The sequence below is a fragment of the Scyliorhinus torazame genome, chromosome 6, assembly GCF_047496885.1.
Source record: "Scyliorhinus torazame isolate Kashiwa2021f chromosome 6, sScyTor2.1, whole genome shotgun sequence".
Lineage (NCBI taxonomy): Eukaryota > Metazoa > Chordata > Chondrichthyes > Carcharhiniformes > Scyliorhinidae > Scyliorhinus > Scyliorhinus torazame.
The window spans coordinates 186,984,763-187,003,995 of record NC_092712.1 but is presented as its reverse complement, the minus strand read 5'-3'; the positions used below and the strand labels follow the sequence as shown (position 1 = coordinate 187,003,995).

At 43.8% G+C, this 19,233-nt stretch overlaps 1 protein-coding gene across 5 annotated transcripts in view; it reads left to right on the top strand.

The window, feature by feature from the left end:
- Positions 1–19,233, top strand: part of snx13 (sorting nexin 13) — a 235,407-nt gene that overhangs the window by 123,978 nt on the left and 92,196 nt on the right. For all 5 annotated transcript variants that reach the window (XM_072509178.1, XM_072509181.1, XM_072509180.1 and 2 more), the window contains exons 7-10: positions 440–541; positions 1,858–1,946; positions 9,811–9,894; positions 11,518–11,656. In XM_072509178.1, the coding sequence (XP_072365279.1) occupies positions 440–541; positions 1,858–1,946; positions 9,811–9,894; positions 11,518–11,656 (414 nt within the window). The remainder of the gene's footprint in view (positions 1–439; positions 542–1,857; positions 1,947–9,810; positions 9,895–11,517; positions 11,657–19,233) is intronic.

The following is a 19,233-nucleotide window of genomic DNA, read 5'->3' as shown; positions in this document are numbered from 1 at the left end:
ATCAGGGTAAGACCATTGAGGAGAGATGTTGGGCACAGTTCTTCCTGCAAAGGCTGATACACTCGTGGAACCATCTATCACAGAAAACAATAGGGGCTTGCTTGATTAATCGTTTTGAATATGAAATCTATGAAGTTTTTCTGGACAAAGATGTGAAAGGAGCCAAAGCTAAAGCAGGTAGACTGAGTTGAAATGCAGATCAGCCTATTGAATGGTTGCTGGTGGCCTTGAGGGGAAAAATGGTCTATTTGTTCCTATTAACACTTTGCCTACTTTAGATACTTTTTTGTATTGCATCATCATAATTCTCTCTCCCTTTTTTCAGCCCTGTATGTTACGTTTAACTAATTAAAAAATATTCAAGGCAAGTTCTTAAAGTAACTGCAATAATATAGTGGATTCTGATACATCAATTGGAGCAACAATTCTGTCATTTCAGATGGTTTGGAAGAGTTTGTTGAAATATTTTTTGAGGTTGAAGTGGAAATGGAGAGAGAAGTCTGCCGTGACCTAGTTTGTACTTCAGTTAAAGATGAAGAAGGTTTGTTATATTTTTCGACTTTACGTATGTTTTTAGCTTTTTGACAATAAAGGATCATACAGAACATATGGATGGGGAAGGTTATTTTACATATTTTGGCTTATTAAACTGGATCAAAGCTATAGTTTTGGTCTTCCTTGCCCTCCATCCTAAAATGACAACCTGTAACTTGAGTATTTTTACCTCCATTGTACTCTGAAAATCCTCACACATCATTATCATTACTTATATGAAAATAGAATTCTGGTAATCTTGGGGTGGGATTTTCTGGCCCCTCCCACCGGCACGATCTTCTGGTTCTGTCGCAGTCATTAAAGATTTGAATGGCTCACTCCATCTCCTGCATAGGAACCCACCACGGTGGGGCTGGAAAATCAGGCCTGGAATTTATCTTTTTTGAAATTGTGCCCATCTTTCTTACTGATGCCCCTCTAGTTAAATTGCATTAAGAAGCTTATTCTTTTAAGACTTGGTGTTCACTGTGTAAAATGTGTAAAGCATTCTTCCATATAATGTAGACTGTCATTTTAATTAAAGCAACTAGCTTGTAACTTGCATGAGTAATATTTTTATGAATTCTTATTGGATATATACCAATCCAAGTATGGTGAGTCTTCATCTTGAACTGGAGGCACACTGTATGGGCTATTTTTTCTCTTGGAAGCTTGTGTGATGCAACACCCGTTTTCCTCCACCCTACCCCCACAGCACACACTTCACCCTACAGGAAAGCACCCAAACTATTTTCCCAGATGTTCTAATCTCCCACATTTTTCCTTCTAAATTTTGCTGCCTGCGTCGTTACGCACCCAAAATCCTGTTCACCCATTGACCTGCATTTGCTCCTGGTTACACAATACCTTGATTTTAGGATTCTAATCCTTGTTTTTAAATCCTTCCCTGGCCTTGGCCACCCTGCCCCAACCCTAACTCTAATCTCCTCTAGCCCAAATGGCCCTCTGAGATATCTGGGCTCTTCTAACTCTGTCCCCTTGAGGATCCCGACTCAGCTATTGGTGGCCTTGTCTTCAGTTGCCTGTGGCCTAAATGATAGAATTCCCTCCTGAAATTTCTGTTTCCCTACCTCTCTTCCTTTTAAGATGTTGCTTAAAACCGACTTCATTGACAAAGCTTCACATATCACCTTATGTGGTTCAAAGTCAGATTTTGCTTGCAACATTCAAAGAAGCACTTTGGATATTTAAAGCCACTATGAGGAATAAGGTTGTTGTTGTTGAAGTAAGATGGCCCTGTTCGAGATTTTCTGTATGACAGGCATATACAGCCTGTTGAAATCAAATTGTCTCTCGTTTCAGGGTTCCTGCAAGATCTTTGTGAGATTTTACTGTATTTGTTTCTACCTCCTGGAGACTTCCATAACAAGAACATGAGATATTTCCTAAGGGTGAGATTGGCTGGTTTAACTTTAAAGATTGTATAGTCATTGAAAGTGATATAATTTGTAACTATTTCAGCAGCTGGCTTTTAAAGTTCTGTTTAACTGGAGAAAATCATGGCTTTTCCAAGTTTAGATGTCAAACAAGTAGTGTGATAGTACAAAAACAATAGAATGGTCGAGACAGTTGGTAAACAGGTGGAACTGGGTGTCAGCTTACATATGGAAGCTGATCCTGTATCTTTAAGTCTTGTTACCGTGGGATGATTGTAGATTAGAAAAAGGAGGGAACAAGAATGACCGACGAGGGACTCCAGAGGTAACAATAGGGGAGGGGGGGGGGGTTCTCTTTTCCCACTGGTGGATTGTTTTCCCCCACCTGTGAATTTCCTGGCGGTGTGGGGTGGCTTGTTGCTAACTTTTGGTTGGTTCAATTGGCTCTGTTTTATAACCTTTGCTCTCGAGTCACCAGGTATCTTTATTATACCGCCACGAGGTTCAAATTCAAGTAATGATCAATAACTCAATACACCGATTAGTAAGATTCAAATCAAAGCACATTTATTATACACAGTAATCGCTACTCATGCACAAATTCTACTTCAAAGCTACTTCTACAACTAACAGGCCTATACTTAGCTTCGGACTGGCCCACCAGGTCAGGGGAACAAATGGCCTTTCGCTTGGGTTCTGAGTCTGCGGGATTCGAAGTTGGTAGGGATTGGTAGCTAGGAGCGCCTATTTCGTAGCGAGCGTTGACTTAAGACTTACTGGATATCGGCGGTAGCTGCACCGGTCACTGTCAAGGGTTGGTTCGCGTTGCTGAGTGACCCGGTCAAGGAGAACGATTTGAACTTGGGGGCTTAACATGATAGTCCCCAGGGGCTTCCCGCCTTTCGGGGCGGACCCTGTACCTGGTTCCAAGTAATAGGACTTTGTTCCAATCGCTTGGTTCGATTTCTCCAATACTAGAGCGGTTCCCTGATCGATGGGCGGTCTTGAGGCGTCCGTTAACCTCTTGTGTTAGCTCCTGCTGGCGCCGGGGAGTCTGGCTTGGCTTTGTTTATCCCAAATGTTTCGATTGTTCCTGGGGATCGCTCATTAGTATGTAGATGGCTGATACATTATTATGCAGATGGCTGCTGGTATCGATGCTGTCTGGGCTTTTGCAGAGTTTAATACACAGTAACTTGCACCTGCTAGTTTCTGCCTGTGTTGGCTGAATTTCCCTGCAGCCTTTGCTGTCCTCCATTTTACGTTGGGAGTTGGACAACCCAGGTGGCTACACATCCTCCTTGTGATCCTAACGCGAAGCGTGAAGAATCACATAACTGTGTTGTTTTTCATTCCCTGACCCGGCGACCACTCTTCTATGGCCTCTACACTGACCATACCTATGCAAAAAGTTTTTAACTGACAATTCTGAGGGGCGCTATGTCTAACAGGGACATGCATTACAAAACAAGAAAATCGGAACCTCTAACTATCCTTAATAAACTACACTCACTCAAACATTTGATCACACTAACTTCCTAAACCATACAAACAAAATCATAGCAGTATTATAAACATTTTCTGGCTTGGCAGTCAAGCTCAGGATTGTACAATTGATCATGAACATTTCTTTATTTACAACAAATCGCAAACGAATGCTCTTTATTATAGGTTGCGGGGGTCTGGTCATATCCAAAAATGGGGGATCTTATCCTATATAACTGGGTGTGAGCGCGGTAGGCTCTCCTTCTCCATTTTCTCAGACGAATAGTCTGCACGATGCAGCAGAGTATCGCCAATACCAATAGGGATTCTATCAAGTAGGACAGGGAGTACCAGGTTATAAACCTGTCACACCAAGATGGTGTGGTGTCGCTTGTGACTGGGCTCTGGGTACTGTGGGGAAGTGAATCATTAATGGCTGGGGAGGTTGAGGTCAGGGGGGTCGCGTTCGCGTGTAACCAAATGTCCATTATAACGATGAGCCACGCGGAGGATGTCCTCATGGTTCTTCTTCTTTCACTCTTTCTTCTCTTCTCTGGTTCTGGAGTTCTGTGTGATCAAGCATAGTGTCTGTTACTATCTTAGTTTAATATCTTGTATGATAGCCTGTCTGTCCTTTAGTGCCAATTACTCCCTTTATAATTGGTCGTTTTGTGTGACTCCCTCATTTTTTTCTTCAAAAACCGAATTTCAGGACAAGACACACTTACAAGTACTGAACCAGTGCGAGCCGTCTCGCAGGCTGTGCGATTTACCATCCAAATGTTTGCGGATGTAAATAGCATAAGGTTGGCAACCTAAGGGTCACCTGAAAACAAAACAGAACTTTTTGAACAAAACTTGCCGAAATGAGGTGCGTATGGGCCGCGACGGGTACGATTTGGATGGAGTCCCCGGGTAGGACGGCGACCAATGCCGTGTGTGCCCTACCCGAGCGTAGCTGATCAGAGGGGGGTTCCCAGGCAGGGCGGGTCCCAATGCCGTTTCTCCACTGCCTGAGCAACCGACACGAACGGGCAGGAAATGTAGTCATCGTGGAGGGCTGCCATATTGGTTCTTCCCTCGAACCAGAAGAGCAGTTACGAACGGGGGTCTGTGTTTCAGTCGACAAACGAGTTCCTCTGAACTAGCGTCTGGGACATTAACATGTCTCTGCAGCCAAACTAGTTCCTATGAACTAGCGCCTGGCCAAACTAGTTTCTCTGACTGCCAGTGGGCGTCAGAAGGGTGGTGTCGTGGGGCAGTGGAAAAAAAATTCCGGTTTAACATGCAACATTTAACAGTGCAAGTACGAACAACATCAAACATGCTGCAGATTCCATCAGAAAGGACACCATTTTCTCCCAAGCGGTTCCTTTTAAAACATCATCTGGACACCTCGGTTACCGGTTGCGAACAGGGTCGCAAAGGGGTTCTCGTTTTGGGAGTCAGACTCCAAGTCGTTATCTTCTCCCGGATGCCAAACTCTCGTGCATGGTGTGATTTTTGGATCGCCCTCGTCATTCCGGACGAGTCTGTACGAATTATCTCGGTGCCAAAAGGTGGTGTCTAGTTCTGTGGGGACGGAATCGGGGTCGTCATTGTAAGTCGGTGCTCGGTGGTGGGGTTTGTTTAGGAAAGTGATCATGAAGGGATCACTCGAATCGTGGACAGATTCACTGGGTGTCGGTCCTGTTGCATGGGGATAGTAGGGAGGTGTGCTGTGGCTATTGTCTGAGTCACAGCCGCAGTCGCTGCTGCTGCTGTCTGTGGGCGTTCCGGGGCGGAGTCGCGGTTGAGTCTGTGGCTGGGCTGGACGTGTTGGGGGAGGGGAGGGTTACGTTGGCTGTGGGCGGGGCATGATCTGCTGCGTCGAGCATGACGTGGTGTGCGTGGTTAGACTGTGTTCCATTTACCTTCATCTGGTTGATATGGAACCACGCAGTCTTTCCATTGGGGTATTTTATTTTGTAGACGGAAGGGCTTACTTTGTCCGCAATGGAGTACGGACCCGAATACTTAGGTGACAGGAATGTGCTGGGGTTGTATACGGAGAGCATGACTTGCTGTCCTATACTGAACTCAGTTGCATGCACTGTCTTATCGAAACAGGCCTTGCTCTGTGAGGGCTGTCACTTCGAGGCTGGTCAAATCTAATCCTAATAAAATTTCTGTGCCTTTCATGAGGCGTCCGGTCCTGAGAGTGTGTGGGGTATAACCTGTGGATGTGGAAACCGTATTTCGCAGAAACATCAGCGCAAAAGGGAGGACCGAATCCCAATTGCTGTTGTTTTGCTGGACCATTTTTCTGAGGGTTTATTTTAGGGTCCGATTCATGCGCTCCACGATACCACTCGACTGGGGGTGGTATGCAGTGTGGAATTTTTGGGTAATGCCAAATATCGTGAGGACGTTCTTCATGATGTGTCCCGTAAAATGGGAGCCTTGGTCGGATTCAATGCTGCGGGGGGAGTCCCCATCTCGTAAAGGTGTGGTGGGTTAGGATCTTGGCTGTGGTCTTTGCCGTGTTTGTTCTGGATGGGAATGCTTCCACCCATTTCGTAAACGTGTCTATTACCACGAGTACATATTTATAACCATTCCTGCAAGGGGGCAGTGGTCCTATAAAATCAATCTGGAGTTTAGTCCGGGGCCATTAATGGGTCGGGTGTGACTGAGCTGAGCCTTTTTGGCGTATCTGTCCGGGTTGTTCTGGGCACAGATAAGGCAATTCTCAATGTAGTGATTTACATCGTCCTTTAAACTCGGCCACCAACAGAGCTGCCTGAGGTGGGCTGTTGTGGGATCATTTCCCTGATGTCCATGACTGTCATGGAATAAACAAATCAGTTGATTCCTGTCCTGTTCAGGAACCACATTAAGGGTGTCCTTTAACACCACACCGTCATGTGTGGTTAGAGCATTTTTAAACCTCTCGTAGGGGGCTGGATAGTTTCCTTTCAAAATCTCTCTGAGATTGCAGTCCTGCTTCTGGGCCTGCACTAAATTCTCGATATTAGTCTGCGAGACCTGAACTGCATTCACTGGTGCGCTTTCGGGTGGTGTCCAAAAATATCCGTGCCTGGAACCTGCTTTAGCTAGTGCATCGGCTTTTACATTTCCAGGGGGGGAAGAACGATGGTGACTTCGAACTTTGACTATCCCAAAGGTCCTGTTCTGTGCTCGCTCTAAAATATACGGAGCAATGGGGCTGAAGGGAGGGGTTTTCCGTCTGCCGAAACAAATCCTCTTGCTTTCCACATGGGTAGGAATTTTGTAAGGCTGTTGCAGACATAGAGGCTGTCCGAAAATATGTCTGCTGGGCTGGGGAAGGAATCTGGGTGTTCCACTATGTATGCGATGGCCGCAAGTTCTGCTGCCTGCGCGCCTAAGTGTCCTGGAAGTTTTATTGCTATTTCTTCTACGGTGCGTCCCTGCGCGTCCTCGACGTAAATACCGCATCCTGTTATGCGCTTCCCTTCTAATATTGTGGAAGATCCATCCACATATATCTTTATGGGTTTGCACGTGTCTGCGTGCTTGGGGCTCTGGGTTGAACTACCTATCTTTCTGGTGGGTGTTTTAGCAATAAAGGGGCCTGTGTTGTGGTGTGGAGATATAATTTCACATTCATGGGGGGTTCCGGGGTACTGTAGGTTGTCGGCTAAAAAAGTGTGGGTCTTTGTCCTTTTAACAGTGATATCCCGTCCCTGCAAAAGAAGGGTCCACCTGGCTGCTCTTATCTGACTAACTGTACTGTCCTTGAGTCGTCCGTCCAGTAAAAGTTGGGTGGGGCTGTGTTCCGTGAGGATTGTGATGGGGTTCAGTCCGGTTATGTACGAAAAATACTGTACTGACCAAAAAACCTGCGAGCAGTTTTCACAGGCTGTAAATCCCTGCTCCACAGCATCTAAAACTCTGGAGGCGTAAGCCACGGGCCTTAACTGTTCGTGCCGTTCCTGAAGGAGCACGGCCAAAAGGGTGCGGTCTGTGCTTGCTACCTCTATCGCATAGGGGGAAAGCGGGTCTGGAACTTGTAGTCCACAGCATCCGTATGCTGCGGAAGCCATTCCTAGGGGGCTCCTTTCTTCAGGAGGTCCGAGAGGGGTGCTGCCTTGCTGGCGAAATCGTCAATGTGGTTTCAGCAGTAGCCAACCAGTCCTAAAAACGACCGGAGGGCTGAAACGTCCTGGAGAAGGGGCAATGTAGCAATCGAGTCAATCCTTTCATGCTCGATCTAGCGTTTACCATGTGTGATAATTGTACCCAAATCTCTCACCTTATTTTCCAGAATCTGGGCCTTTTTGGGGTTAACTTTACATCCAATTGCTTGTAGGAGTTCCAGGAGTTCGGACAGAAGCTCAATGTGCTCTTCCTTGGTGTCTGTCTGTAGTAGTAGGTCGTCTACATACTGGACCGGACATTCGGGGCGAGAAACTTTGGCTAAACCATTTGCCAGCTGTCGGTGGAAAATGGAGGGGGAGTTGTGGAATCCTTGTGGAAGGCATGTCCACGTGTACTGTTGATTTTTAAAGGTGAAAGCAAATTTGTACTGGCACGCCTTTGCCAATGGAATGGACCAGAATCCATTACTTATATCCAAAACCGTAAAGTATCGGGAATTGAGTCCCTGCTTGAGCATGGTCTCGGGACTTGTTGCTACGGTGGGGGCTGCTGCGGGGGTGACTTTGTTGAGTTCCCGGTAATCGATGGTCAGTCGCCATGATCCATCGGGCTTTCTCACTGGCCAAATCGGGGCATTATTAATGGAGGCTACTGTTCTAAGTATGCCCTGCTCTAATAAGCTATCGATTACTTTTGAGATTTCTCCATACTGCTTTTGGGGTCTCGGGTCAGGTCCTGTGATTTGTACTGAACCAGTCATCCGGCCACAGTCGTGTTTGTGGGTCGCGAATGCTGTCCTGTTCTTTTGTAACAATGCCCTAACCTGCTTGTCCGTGCTAATTGTCGTCGGGTTAAACCAAAATTCGCCTACTGCGCTAATTTGATTGCCGTATTCTCCTATGGCGAGCGTTGCAGGGGCTCTTGCAGATATTGCCATTTTCCAGACACATTGGTTGACTGGATCAAAGGATAGATTGTGGGAATTCATAATGTCTATGCCCAAAATGTGTTCAGCTGTGTGGGGCAGGTCGACTAAAACTACGGGGTGCTTGGTGGTGATGTTGCCGATTTGAATGGGTACAGGGACTGTGATGTGTCCCTGCTGTGAGTTGCCTGTAAAGCAGTTGAGGGTGATAGTGGCTGTAGTGGTCCACGTGTCCTGTTGGAACATGGTGGAGGTATTTATTGTGGTGCGGGACCCTCCTGTGTCCCAGAGAAACTCGATGGGCTGCCCCCGTATTTTCACTGCAACTACCGGTCGTCCGGACCTATCCCAAAGGGTGCCTGTGTTGGCTGAATTTCCCTGCAGGCTTTGCTGTCCTCCATTTTACGTCGGGAGTTGGCCAACCCAAGTGGCTACAGGCTTCAATGGAAAATGCCATTGACAAGCGGCAGGAAGAGAGATTTCCACCCTACATGTATTTGCAGGCCTTTAAGAAAAGTCCAAAGTTCAACCTGGATCTTTTGGACACAAGGTCACTAATACAATTTCAAAGATTTTGAATGAATTTTTTTTTGTTTAAAAATACAAGCAAATTCACTTTTAACAGTTGTAGGTTTTAAATGTGGTTCAGTTTGAGGGTTTTAATATTTTTTTGTGTAATAAACATAAATCCTAGTAATCAAACATTACCATCTCTCTTGAATATATCAAAGTAATCAAACATTACCTCCTCTCTTGAATATATCAAAGAATATTTTTTAAAGAAAAAACTTAAAACCTTTAAAACATTGCCCAATTGAGTATTCGTGTAATTTATTGTGTCCCTTAGTTATATGTAGATTCATTCAGCAGTTGTATTTTTCCAACCATTATGTGGTCCATTGGGGAGCGGCTCCATAACAAACTGCTCATGTGATAACTGTCATAAAGGATGTGGTAAATACAAATAGATGTGTCCAGTTATTGAAACCTAAGAATTGCTGCAGAAAAGTAACAGGTTTAATTTGAATTCAACTGAGCAAAGCTCTCATAGCTTTCTGAATCCTGATATAATTGATACCTGTTCAAAATATGCAATTTCCATTTGGAATTCTTCTCTATTTCGAAGACTTTTTATGTTGTATAAATCTTTCTATAAATATAAACATATGTTATAATGTTGATGTTTAATGACACAAAGTTTATTGAAAGAGAATTTTCCATCATACTAGCAGGAAATTTAAACTAATGTTGTATACTTTAGAAGCTGTGTAATTTTCAAATGTGTTAATACACTATTATGATTTTCAAAATGCCAAACTATCCAAAAGGATTATTTTAACTTTTCAGGAAATTTTGGCAAAAGGAATTCTTCTTCCGTTAATCAACCAGCTCAGTGATCCTGACTACATTAATCAGTATATTATATGGTTGGTAAGTGACAAGTTTGACTTGACGATTTGTTAATTCATTGGAATACGAATGCATTTTGAGGAGTGAATTATGTGCATGTTTTTCTCGAAGGTTAAATTTGATTCAATGTATTTTTTAAAAAAAAGAAGTCCACTCCCGCCATTCACATGCCCCTCCATCGCAAATTTGTTTTCTCGGGCAAATCTGAGCACCTGTTTGCGGTTTGTGGCCTGAAACTTTTCTCATCTGCAATTTTAAAAATGTTACACTTCTCACCAGGACACATGGTCTACATCCCTGTTGACGTAGTTTTCCAGCATTGAATTCAAAATCCATGTCCTCATTCATATATCTCTCCTTTGCCTCACCCTATATTTGCAACCTCCTCTAGCCTTGTACGCCTACTGATTGGCCTTTGTTACATGTCCACCTTCAGGAACATCGCCACCTAATGTTTTGGCTCTTCACCTTTGGACACTATCTCTAAACCGTTTTACATGGCTTTCCCTTCCCTCATCTTCAAAATAAATCCTCCTCAATACCTCTTTCAACATGGTGTCAGATATCTCCCCCAAATCTAGAATGATAGAAAAATGGGACTTGGAATAGGGTGAGGAGTGAGCAGTGGCTGAAGCTAGAGACCCAAACCTTAGTGTAGAGCCCGTAAGATCATTGTTACTTGATGACATTGACTGGAGCCTGTGATTCTGCGCCCTAGTTCCTGCAAGGCAATCTCAAAGCTGCCATAAACAAGTCAAATATAAAGTCCTGTTCATATGGTAGCAGAGCAGGTCAGTCTCTTCAAACCTTTTCCAAATTGGCTTGTGGCTCGGTTCGAGCACTAAGTCTGACTATGAACCCAGGAATCAGCTGTGAGAATGACTTGTGACCTCATTGAGGTGAAAGGCAGCAGACTTGGAGACTCGGTGGCTGGATTCAGGCTCTACTCCATTAACTAAGGGAAAAGATCCCTTTTATTTCCCTCCTCTCTTTCACCACCAGCCCCTCCAAAAAGCTCTGAGGAGTTGCTCTTACACCTCAGCTGTGTACCTGTTCGACTTGTGCTTCTTTTGGCTGGAACCTTTTCATTTGAGCCCAATGATGAGCACTGTTCGCAATTTCACCCTTCGTGAGATCATATGGGAATGAAATGCCCGCAAATGGCTAGAGTTGACTGCACATTCGTGTATTTGACCAGAATAAATACAGAATAGAAGATTGTAGTAACAATCGTGTCCTCATTGGGGAAAATTGGCAATGATGACGCCATGTTTGAGCCTCAGAAGAAAAATAGAACACAAAATGCTCTTTTGAGGTGCAAAGTAAGATATGATGAAATTAATGTAATTGTTTTGTGGCTGCAGGTGCAAAATTTTACTGGTGAAGTCCTGCGAGCGTTTTTCATTCCCATGTTCTCGGTTGGGAATGGTACCAGCTTCAGTAATTTCTAGCAAAGGAACAGGAGAAAATCTGAACAAAAAAATGTAGAAATATCAACAGTGAATTTTTCCCAACCATTATAAATCAACTTGTGTTAACTTTGGAATTATTTTTACTTGTGCCTTCTCTTGTTAGATATTTTATTTAATTAAAATTAATTTGATACATTGATTTTAAAATTACCGAGAATCTTATTTATTTCAGATCCGTGATGCCAATTGTAATTATGAAGCTTTTTTGAATATTATCAAATTAAGTGACAGAGTTGTAGAACTAGAAGCAGTGAGAGATCGAGCAGCAGAGGAGCTGCAGTATCTTCGATCTTTAGATACCGCTGGTGATGGTAAATATCCAATTTTATTTGGTTTTGCTTATCTCTTAAAAGTTGCTGGAGGCATCAGTTGAACAATAAGTAATGTCTCCCTTGGTCACAAATGGAACAGGATACAAATAGAGGGTGTCTTGTTCATCCATGGATTAATGAAGTATCATCCATAATCTTTGGAGACGAACAATTGGTCAATGTGGGTTGAGTGAAGCATGGTAGTGCATTGGCAGTAATATGGATTTTCAGAAGGCATGTTACAAAAATTCATTATATAATAAAGTAGAAATGTAGGCACATGGTAATATTTGGGGGAAACAAAGTTAAATGATTTACTTCTCATTGGAAAAGAGTGTGCCCTATTGGCCAATTGGTATGTGCTTGGGTGTGTATGTGTGTGTGTGTGTGTGTGTGTGTGTGTGTGTGTGTGTGGCATTGATGTTTGTTGATACCAAGGCCGATCATAAAAGATGTCATATACGTTAGTCAACTGGTTGATTTTCTGTATCGCATTGACGGGCTAACTATTTGACACTTGCTAAAATAATACAGGTTCAGAAACAGCAGTGCAACCAGGAAAATTGATGAATACCGTGTCCTTGTCCAAGATGTATGTATTAAACTTCCAGATCTTCCCTCTTCATAAAGAAACAGCTGGCTTGTAATGCAGAACAAGGCCAGCAGCGTGGGTTCAATTCCCTTACCGGCCTCCCCGAACAGGTGCCGGTATGTGGCGACTAGGGGCTTTTCACAGTAACTTCATTGAAGCCTACTTGTGACAAAAAGCTATTATTATTATTATTATTATTATTATTATTAAATGGCAGTCCCTGCAACACACTTTTTCATCAGCTAACAGTGTTGGCTGCGATTTGCAGTGCCTCGTACTTTGTTCTTCTGCAATCATGAGCAAATGCCTGTACCAGTTAATCAAACTTGTATGATGTGGAATCTATGAGTCAAGTTAGAAACACCAAGAGGCAAAAGACATTTGTGGGGGTTGTATACAAACCAGCAAACTGTAGTGGTAATGTTGGGAATAGCATTAGATAGGAAATCGGACATGCATATGATGAAGGAACATCTGTGATTATGGGTGACTTTAATCTGCATATAGATTGGGTGAGTCAAATTCGTCATAAAACAGTAGAGGAGGAATTTCTGGAGTGTATACAGGATGGGTTTCTGGACCAATACATTGAAAAACCAACAAGGGAACAGGCCTCCATGGACTCGGTATTGTGCAATGAGAAAGGATTAGTTGGCAATCTAGTTGAGAGGCCCTTGGAGATGAGTGACCATAATATGCTAGAATTCTTTATCAAGCTGGATAGTGAGGTAGTTTATTCTGAGACCAGAGCCCTAAATCTCAATAAAGGTAACTATGATGTTATGAGGCATGAGTTGGCTATGATGGAATGGGAAATATTACTGAAAGGAAGGACAGTGGTCAGGGAATGGCAGGCATTCAAGTAACAAATAGGTGAACTCCAGAAGTTGTTCATTCCTATTTGGCACAAGAGTGGAAAGGGAACTGTGGCCAAACTATGGCTTACAAGGAAAATTGGAGAAAAGCCATAGATCGACCTGAGGATTGTGAGCAGTTTAAAATTCGCCAAAGGCGGACCAAGGAATTGATTAAGAGGGGAAAATAGAATATGAAAGTAAGCTAGAGGGGAACATAAAAACTGACTGTAAAAGTTTCTATAGCTATGTAAAGAGAAAAAGATTGACAAAAACGAATGTAGGCCTCTTGCAGTCAGAAACTGAGGAATTCATAACAGGGAACAAAGAAATGGCTGGGGAACTAAATTCGTACTATGCTTTGCCTTTACAATGGAAGACACAAATAATGTACCGGAAGTTCTGAGTAACACAAGTTTTAGTGAGGAACTGAAGGAAATTTAGTATTAGTAGAGAAATGATTTTGGGGAAATTAATGAGATTGAAAGTGGATAAATCTCCCGGGCCAGATGGTCTTCACCCCAGGGTACTTAAGGAAGTGACCCGAGAAATAGTAGATCCATTGGATGGTCATTTTCCAAAATTCTTTGGAATGGTTCCTACATATTCGAGGATAGCTAATGTAAACCTGCTATTCAAAGAGGGAGGTAGATAGAAAACAGAACTATAGACCAGTGAGCCTAATGTCGGTAATAGGGAAGTTGCTGGAGGCCATTTTCAAGGATTTCATAGCACAGCATTTGGAAAGCAGTGGTAATAATCAGACAAAGTCAGCATGGATTTATGAAAGGGAAATCATGCTTGACAAATCTACAAGAATTCTTGAAGATGTACCTAACATTGACCAGGGAGAACCGGTGGATGTGGTTTATTTAAATTTTCAGGAGGCTTTTGACAAGGCCTCACATAGCAGATTACTATGTAAAGTTAAAGCACATGGGATTGCAGGTAGTGTCTTGAGATGGACAGAAAGCTGGTTAGCAGATAGGGAGCAAAGGGTTGAAAGAAATGGGTCTTTTTTGCGATTGGCAGGCAGTGGCTACTGGGGTACTGCAGGCATCTGTGCCAGGGCCCCAACTATTCACATCATACATTAATGATTTGGACGAGGGAACTAAATGTATTTTCTACACGTTTGCAGATTATACAAAGTTGGGTGGGGGGGATGAATTGTGAAGAGGATACAGAGATGCTTCAGTGTGATTTGGACAGGCTAAGTGAGTGGGCATATCCGTGGCAGATGCAGTATAATGTGGATAAATGGGAGGTTATCCACTTTGGTAGTAAAAATAGGAAGGCAGATTATTATTTGAATGGGTGTAAATTGAGAGAGGTGGATACTCCGTGAGACCTTGGTGTCCTCGTGCATCAGTCGTTGAAAGTAAGCATGCAGGTACAACAGGCAGTAAAGAAGGCAAATGCTCTGTTGGCCTTCATAGTGAGAGCTTTTGTGTATATAACCTTTAGTAATGTCACAAGTAGGCTTACATTAACACTGCAATGAAGTTACTGTGAAAATCCCCTAGTCGCCACATTCCGGCGCCTGTTAGGGTACACAGAGGGAGAATTCAGAATGTCCAATTCATCTAACAAGCAAGTCTTTCGGGACTTATGGGAAGAAACCGGAGCACCCGGAGGAAACCCACGCAGACACCGGGAGAACGTGCAGATTCCGCACAGACAGTGACCCAAGCGGGAATCGAACCTATGACCCTGGTGCTGTGAAGCAACAGTGCTAACCACTGTGCTACCGTTACCCTAGGAATGGGGATGTTTTATTACAATTGTATGGGGCATAGGTGAGGCTGAACCTGGAGGATTGTATGCCGTTTTGGTGTCCTTATCTGAGGAAGGCGATGGAGGGAGTGCAGTGAAGGTTTACCAAGCTGATTCCTGAGAGGAGAGACTAAGTTGGTTCAGATTATCTTTATTGGGGTTTAGAAGAGTGGGAGGGGATCTTGTAGAAACTTTTAAACTTCTAACAGGATTAGACCGGGTAGATTCAGAAAGAATGTTCTTGATGGTGGGGGAGTTTAGAACTAGGGGTCAAAGTTTGAGGATAAGGGGTAAACCTTTTAGGAATGAGGTGAGGAGAAATTTCTTCACCCAGAGAGTGCTGAATCTGTGGAATTCACTACCACAGAAAGTAGTTGAGGCCAAAAGGTTGTGTGATTTCAAGAAGGAGTTAGATATCTCTCTTGGAGCTGAAGGGATCTAGAGATATGGGAAGAGGGTGGGATCAGGGTATTGAACATGATGATCAGCCATGATTATAATGAATGGCAGAGTAGACTCGAAGGGCTGAATCACCAACTTCTGCTTCTATTTTCTATTATGTACTGTTAATGCACTTTTCCAAAGTAATTCCATTATTGCAGCACGGTGGCACAGGGTGACTTTCTGTGTGGAGTTTGCACTTTCTCCGTTAATCTGCGTGGGTTTCTTCCGGGTGCTCCGGTTCCCCCCCACAATATAAAGATGTGCAAGTTAGGTGGATTGGCCACGCTAAATTGCCCCTTAGTGCCCAAAAGGTTAGGTTGGATTACTGGGATAGGGTGGAGGTGTGGGCTTAAGTAGGAAGCTCTTTCAAGGGCTTGGTTTCTGATGAAATCAGCTAGTATTCAGGTGGCTCTATACCTTGTTGCGTTGATTAATTAGAAGAGCTCCACTATTGATCAAGTCACAACGAGGGTGCAAAGGTTGGCTGGTCCTTTCTACTTTCTGGCACGCTTATTGTCACTGTGACAGGGTAGACCGAGTCTAGATCGCTGCAAATCACATCAGTATCGCAGATCATTCCCTTGGTAGCTTCACTGATCTGCATTGAAGAAAGGATTTGAAGAAACCTGCCTCGATTCTTTCATTTGGTCTCAGTTGAAACCTCAGGAATTTAAGACATCGGGCATAAACCCACGCTGCACCGAAAAAGCAGCTCGCCGCGCGGCACAGCGTGGCCGTTGAAAGCCAGGACATCCCGCTCCCGGGACCTACCCAGCTCGCAACGCCTCACTAGATTTAACGCAATCTCACGAAACGTTGCGATGTGAATCCTGCCTACAATGGGCGGGATCACTTTTTGGCAAATTTGTATATTAGAGCGAGGCAGTAAGCTTTACTCTAATGTGCAGATTCCTGACATACTTGAGGCTTTGCGATTCAACCCCATCGCCTCAGAGACCTTGGATGAATTCCGTTCAGCACTGGTCCCTATGGGGACCAGACGGAAAGGGGAGATACTCCCAGGGGATCGGAGGCCCCTACCCAGCTGCATGCTCTTTGGGCAAGCTGGTGCCCTGGCACTGCTGGTGCCACCTGGATACCCAGGAAGTGCCACGTGGGTGCTAGCGTGGCACTGCCAAAGGGCCTAGGTGGCACTGCCAACTGGCATGGACACTGCCAAGCTGGCATTTCTTGCATGCGCGATCGGGCCGGGGGGGGGGCGGAGACCCTCCCATATTGCGTTCGGGGAGGGGTGGGGGAGGAGGTCGGGGATTGTTTCGGAGGCCTCAGAGATCGGTATGCAATTCAATCTCTCACTACAATGGGGAGTTCCGGCGAGCTGAGCTCCCCACTGTACAAAATGAGACCATGTGCGGCCTCGGCTGCGCGATCCCCGTTTTGGGTCCCTTATTCAATGCAAGAGTGCCGGGAAACAAGTGGCTCAACACAAGGGGCTGTTTAGCACAGGGCTAAATTGCTGGCTTTGAAAGCAGACCAAGGCAGGCCAGCAGCACGGTTCAATTCCCGTAACAGCCTCCCCGAACAGGTGCCGGAATGTGGCGACTAGGGGCTTTTCACAGTAACTTCATTGAAGCCTACTTGTGACAATAAGTGAGTTTCATTTCATTTCAACACGCTCGCTGGGAGACTTTGTTCCCTTTTGGGAGAATTGTGCCCAATGACCTTTGAAGCAGTAATCTGAACATTCATTAATATTGCTCTAACTGGTATTATGGGCCAGGGGTTTAGAGAACTCCAAAGTATATCATGGAGTTCACCTGACCCACAACTTTTAATAGATTTTAGTTATGGCGAGCACAAGGGCCCACTTTACAGGTGTGATGCAACAGAGATCTAAAGTATGTTTAAACAAAAACAATGTTTATTCTATGAATCCAGTTAATATTTTATAAACACACAGTAAACATCTTATCAACGATCAACACAAATATTCCTCCCAAAGATACAGTACTCTATAGGTAACCCTTAGTAACTTTCCGAACAACATCCTTAAGTCAAAAACCTTTTTTAACAAAGACAGTAGGTTTGCATTCCTTACAGAAACAGGTATTACTTTGAAATCATCAAGTGATTTGGAGACATTCTTATTTTTAACCTCTTATTTTTGAACCACATTGCCTAGTTTTAGTCTCCCTTTCGAGAGAGATCCTCTGGGTATCCACCTGTTATGAACAATGTATAATTTAAAGTTCAATTTGCATATACGTTTCTGTGTTAAGAAAGGTAAAAATGGTTTGCTTCATTTAGGTTGTTATGAACCTGACTGTCTGGGTAAGCTTATCATTGAAATGTGTCAGGTCTTTTGGGCGTGTTTGTGTACATATATTTTTAATGAGGTTTTACAAACCTGAAATGTAACCGATGGGTTAAAAGGAGTTGGAAGTTCAGTGGTTTGGGAAACAAAAGAAAAAGTAGGAAAGAGCTTTTTTGCTGAATAGCAACAGTGATCTAGTGACAGAAAAGGGCAGAAGTGGAGAGAGAGATCAGTGGGTGTCTGAGAGAGAAGACTGGGATCTGAAGCTCTCTGAGAAGCCCTCTGCGTGGCTCGTGTGACAGTCGTTAACTAATCAATAAAGTGATTAGTTTAACACAAGTGCTACTGGAAGACTAGTTTAACACAAGTGCTACTGGAAGATTTAGGAAACTAATTTGTTTGCTCTGCAGTTGAAGAAAGTTCTGCAGTTGAAGAAATAGTGAGTTTAAATGTGGTGCTTGGGTGTGTCGGGGAGATAAGAGTTTGGTGAGAAGCATCAAGTGAATGCTCAGTAATTCACTGGAAGAAAACCATTTGCAACTGTGCCAGTCCCAAGCAAGAAGCCATGTGTCAAGTTCTTCTTTGATTTGTGTCTCTGTAAAGAAATCGTGGTAATTTGAATTGTTGTCTTCTGGTGATATTGAGATATTTCCAACCTTTGACTGGTGGAAGATAGTTCACTTTCTTGTTTGAAAAAATATTTTATTCTTTGTATTAGACATTCATCAACAGACTCCTCTGAATTTGTTCAGTAGCTTTCCTTCACAGTTTCGAAAATATTTTGGAGCTATCAGTCCAGGATTCAACAGCAGCTGGGAGCATAACAACTCTAGCAAGTTTCCTCAGGATCTTTTACGTTTCAATAAGATCACCTCTCATTCTTCTAAACTCCAATAAGGATAGAGCTAACCTGTTCAATCCATCTTCATAAGACAACTCCTTCATCCCAGGAATGAGCCCAGTGACCCTTCGCTAAACTGCTTCTAAAGCAGTTGTATATTATTTTAAATAAGGAGATCAAAACTGCACACTACTCCATGCATTATTTCACTAAGGCCCTGTACAGCTGTTGTGAAACTTACCTAAATATTCACTCTCTCCACCACCAGTTCATTCTGGCAGTAGTGTATACTATCTACAACATGCATTACAGCAACTCACCAAGGCTTCTTCAATAGCACCTTTGAAAACTACAACTTTTGCTATCCAGAAGGGCAAGGGCAGCAGATGTGGAATGACCACCACTCCAGATCACACTCCATCCTGACTTAGAACTATATCGCCATTCCTTCACTGTCATTGGGTGAAAGTCCTAGAACTTTCTTCCTATCAGCACTTTAGTTATACCTACACCAGATAGATGTAGTGGTCCAAGAGGATGGCCCACCACCACCATCTAGAGCAATATTTATCAAACTTTTTTTCCTGGGACACAATTTTGCTAACCGGCCGACCTTCAGGACGCACGCCGACCAATCTGCACGACACATGCCACATTTGCTTACCTTTAATATGAAAGAAGAGCCTGCTTGGTCCTCAGGATCTCACTCCAGTCAGGTTCACAGGAGGAGAGGGCAATGTGCATATCAAGTGCAGACTTCAGTCAGTTCCTTTGTGCCATCTTCACCTTTGTGAC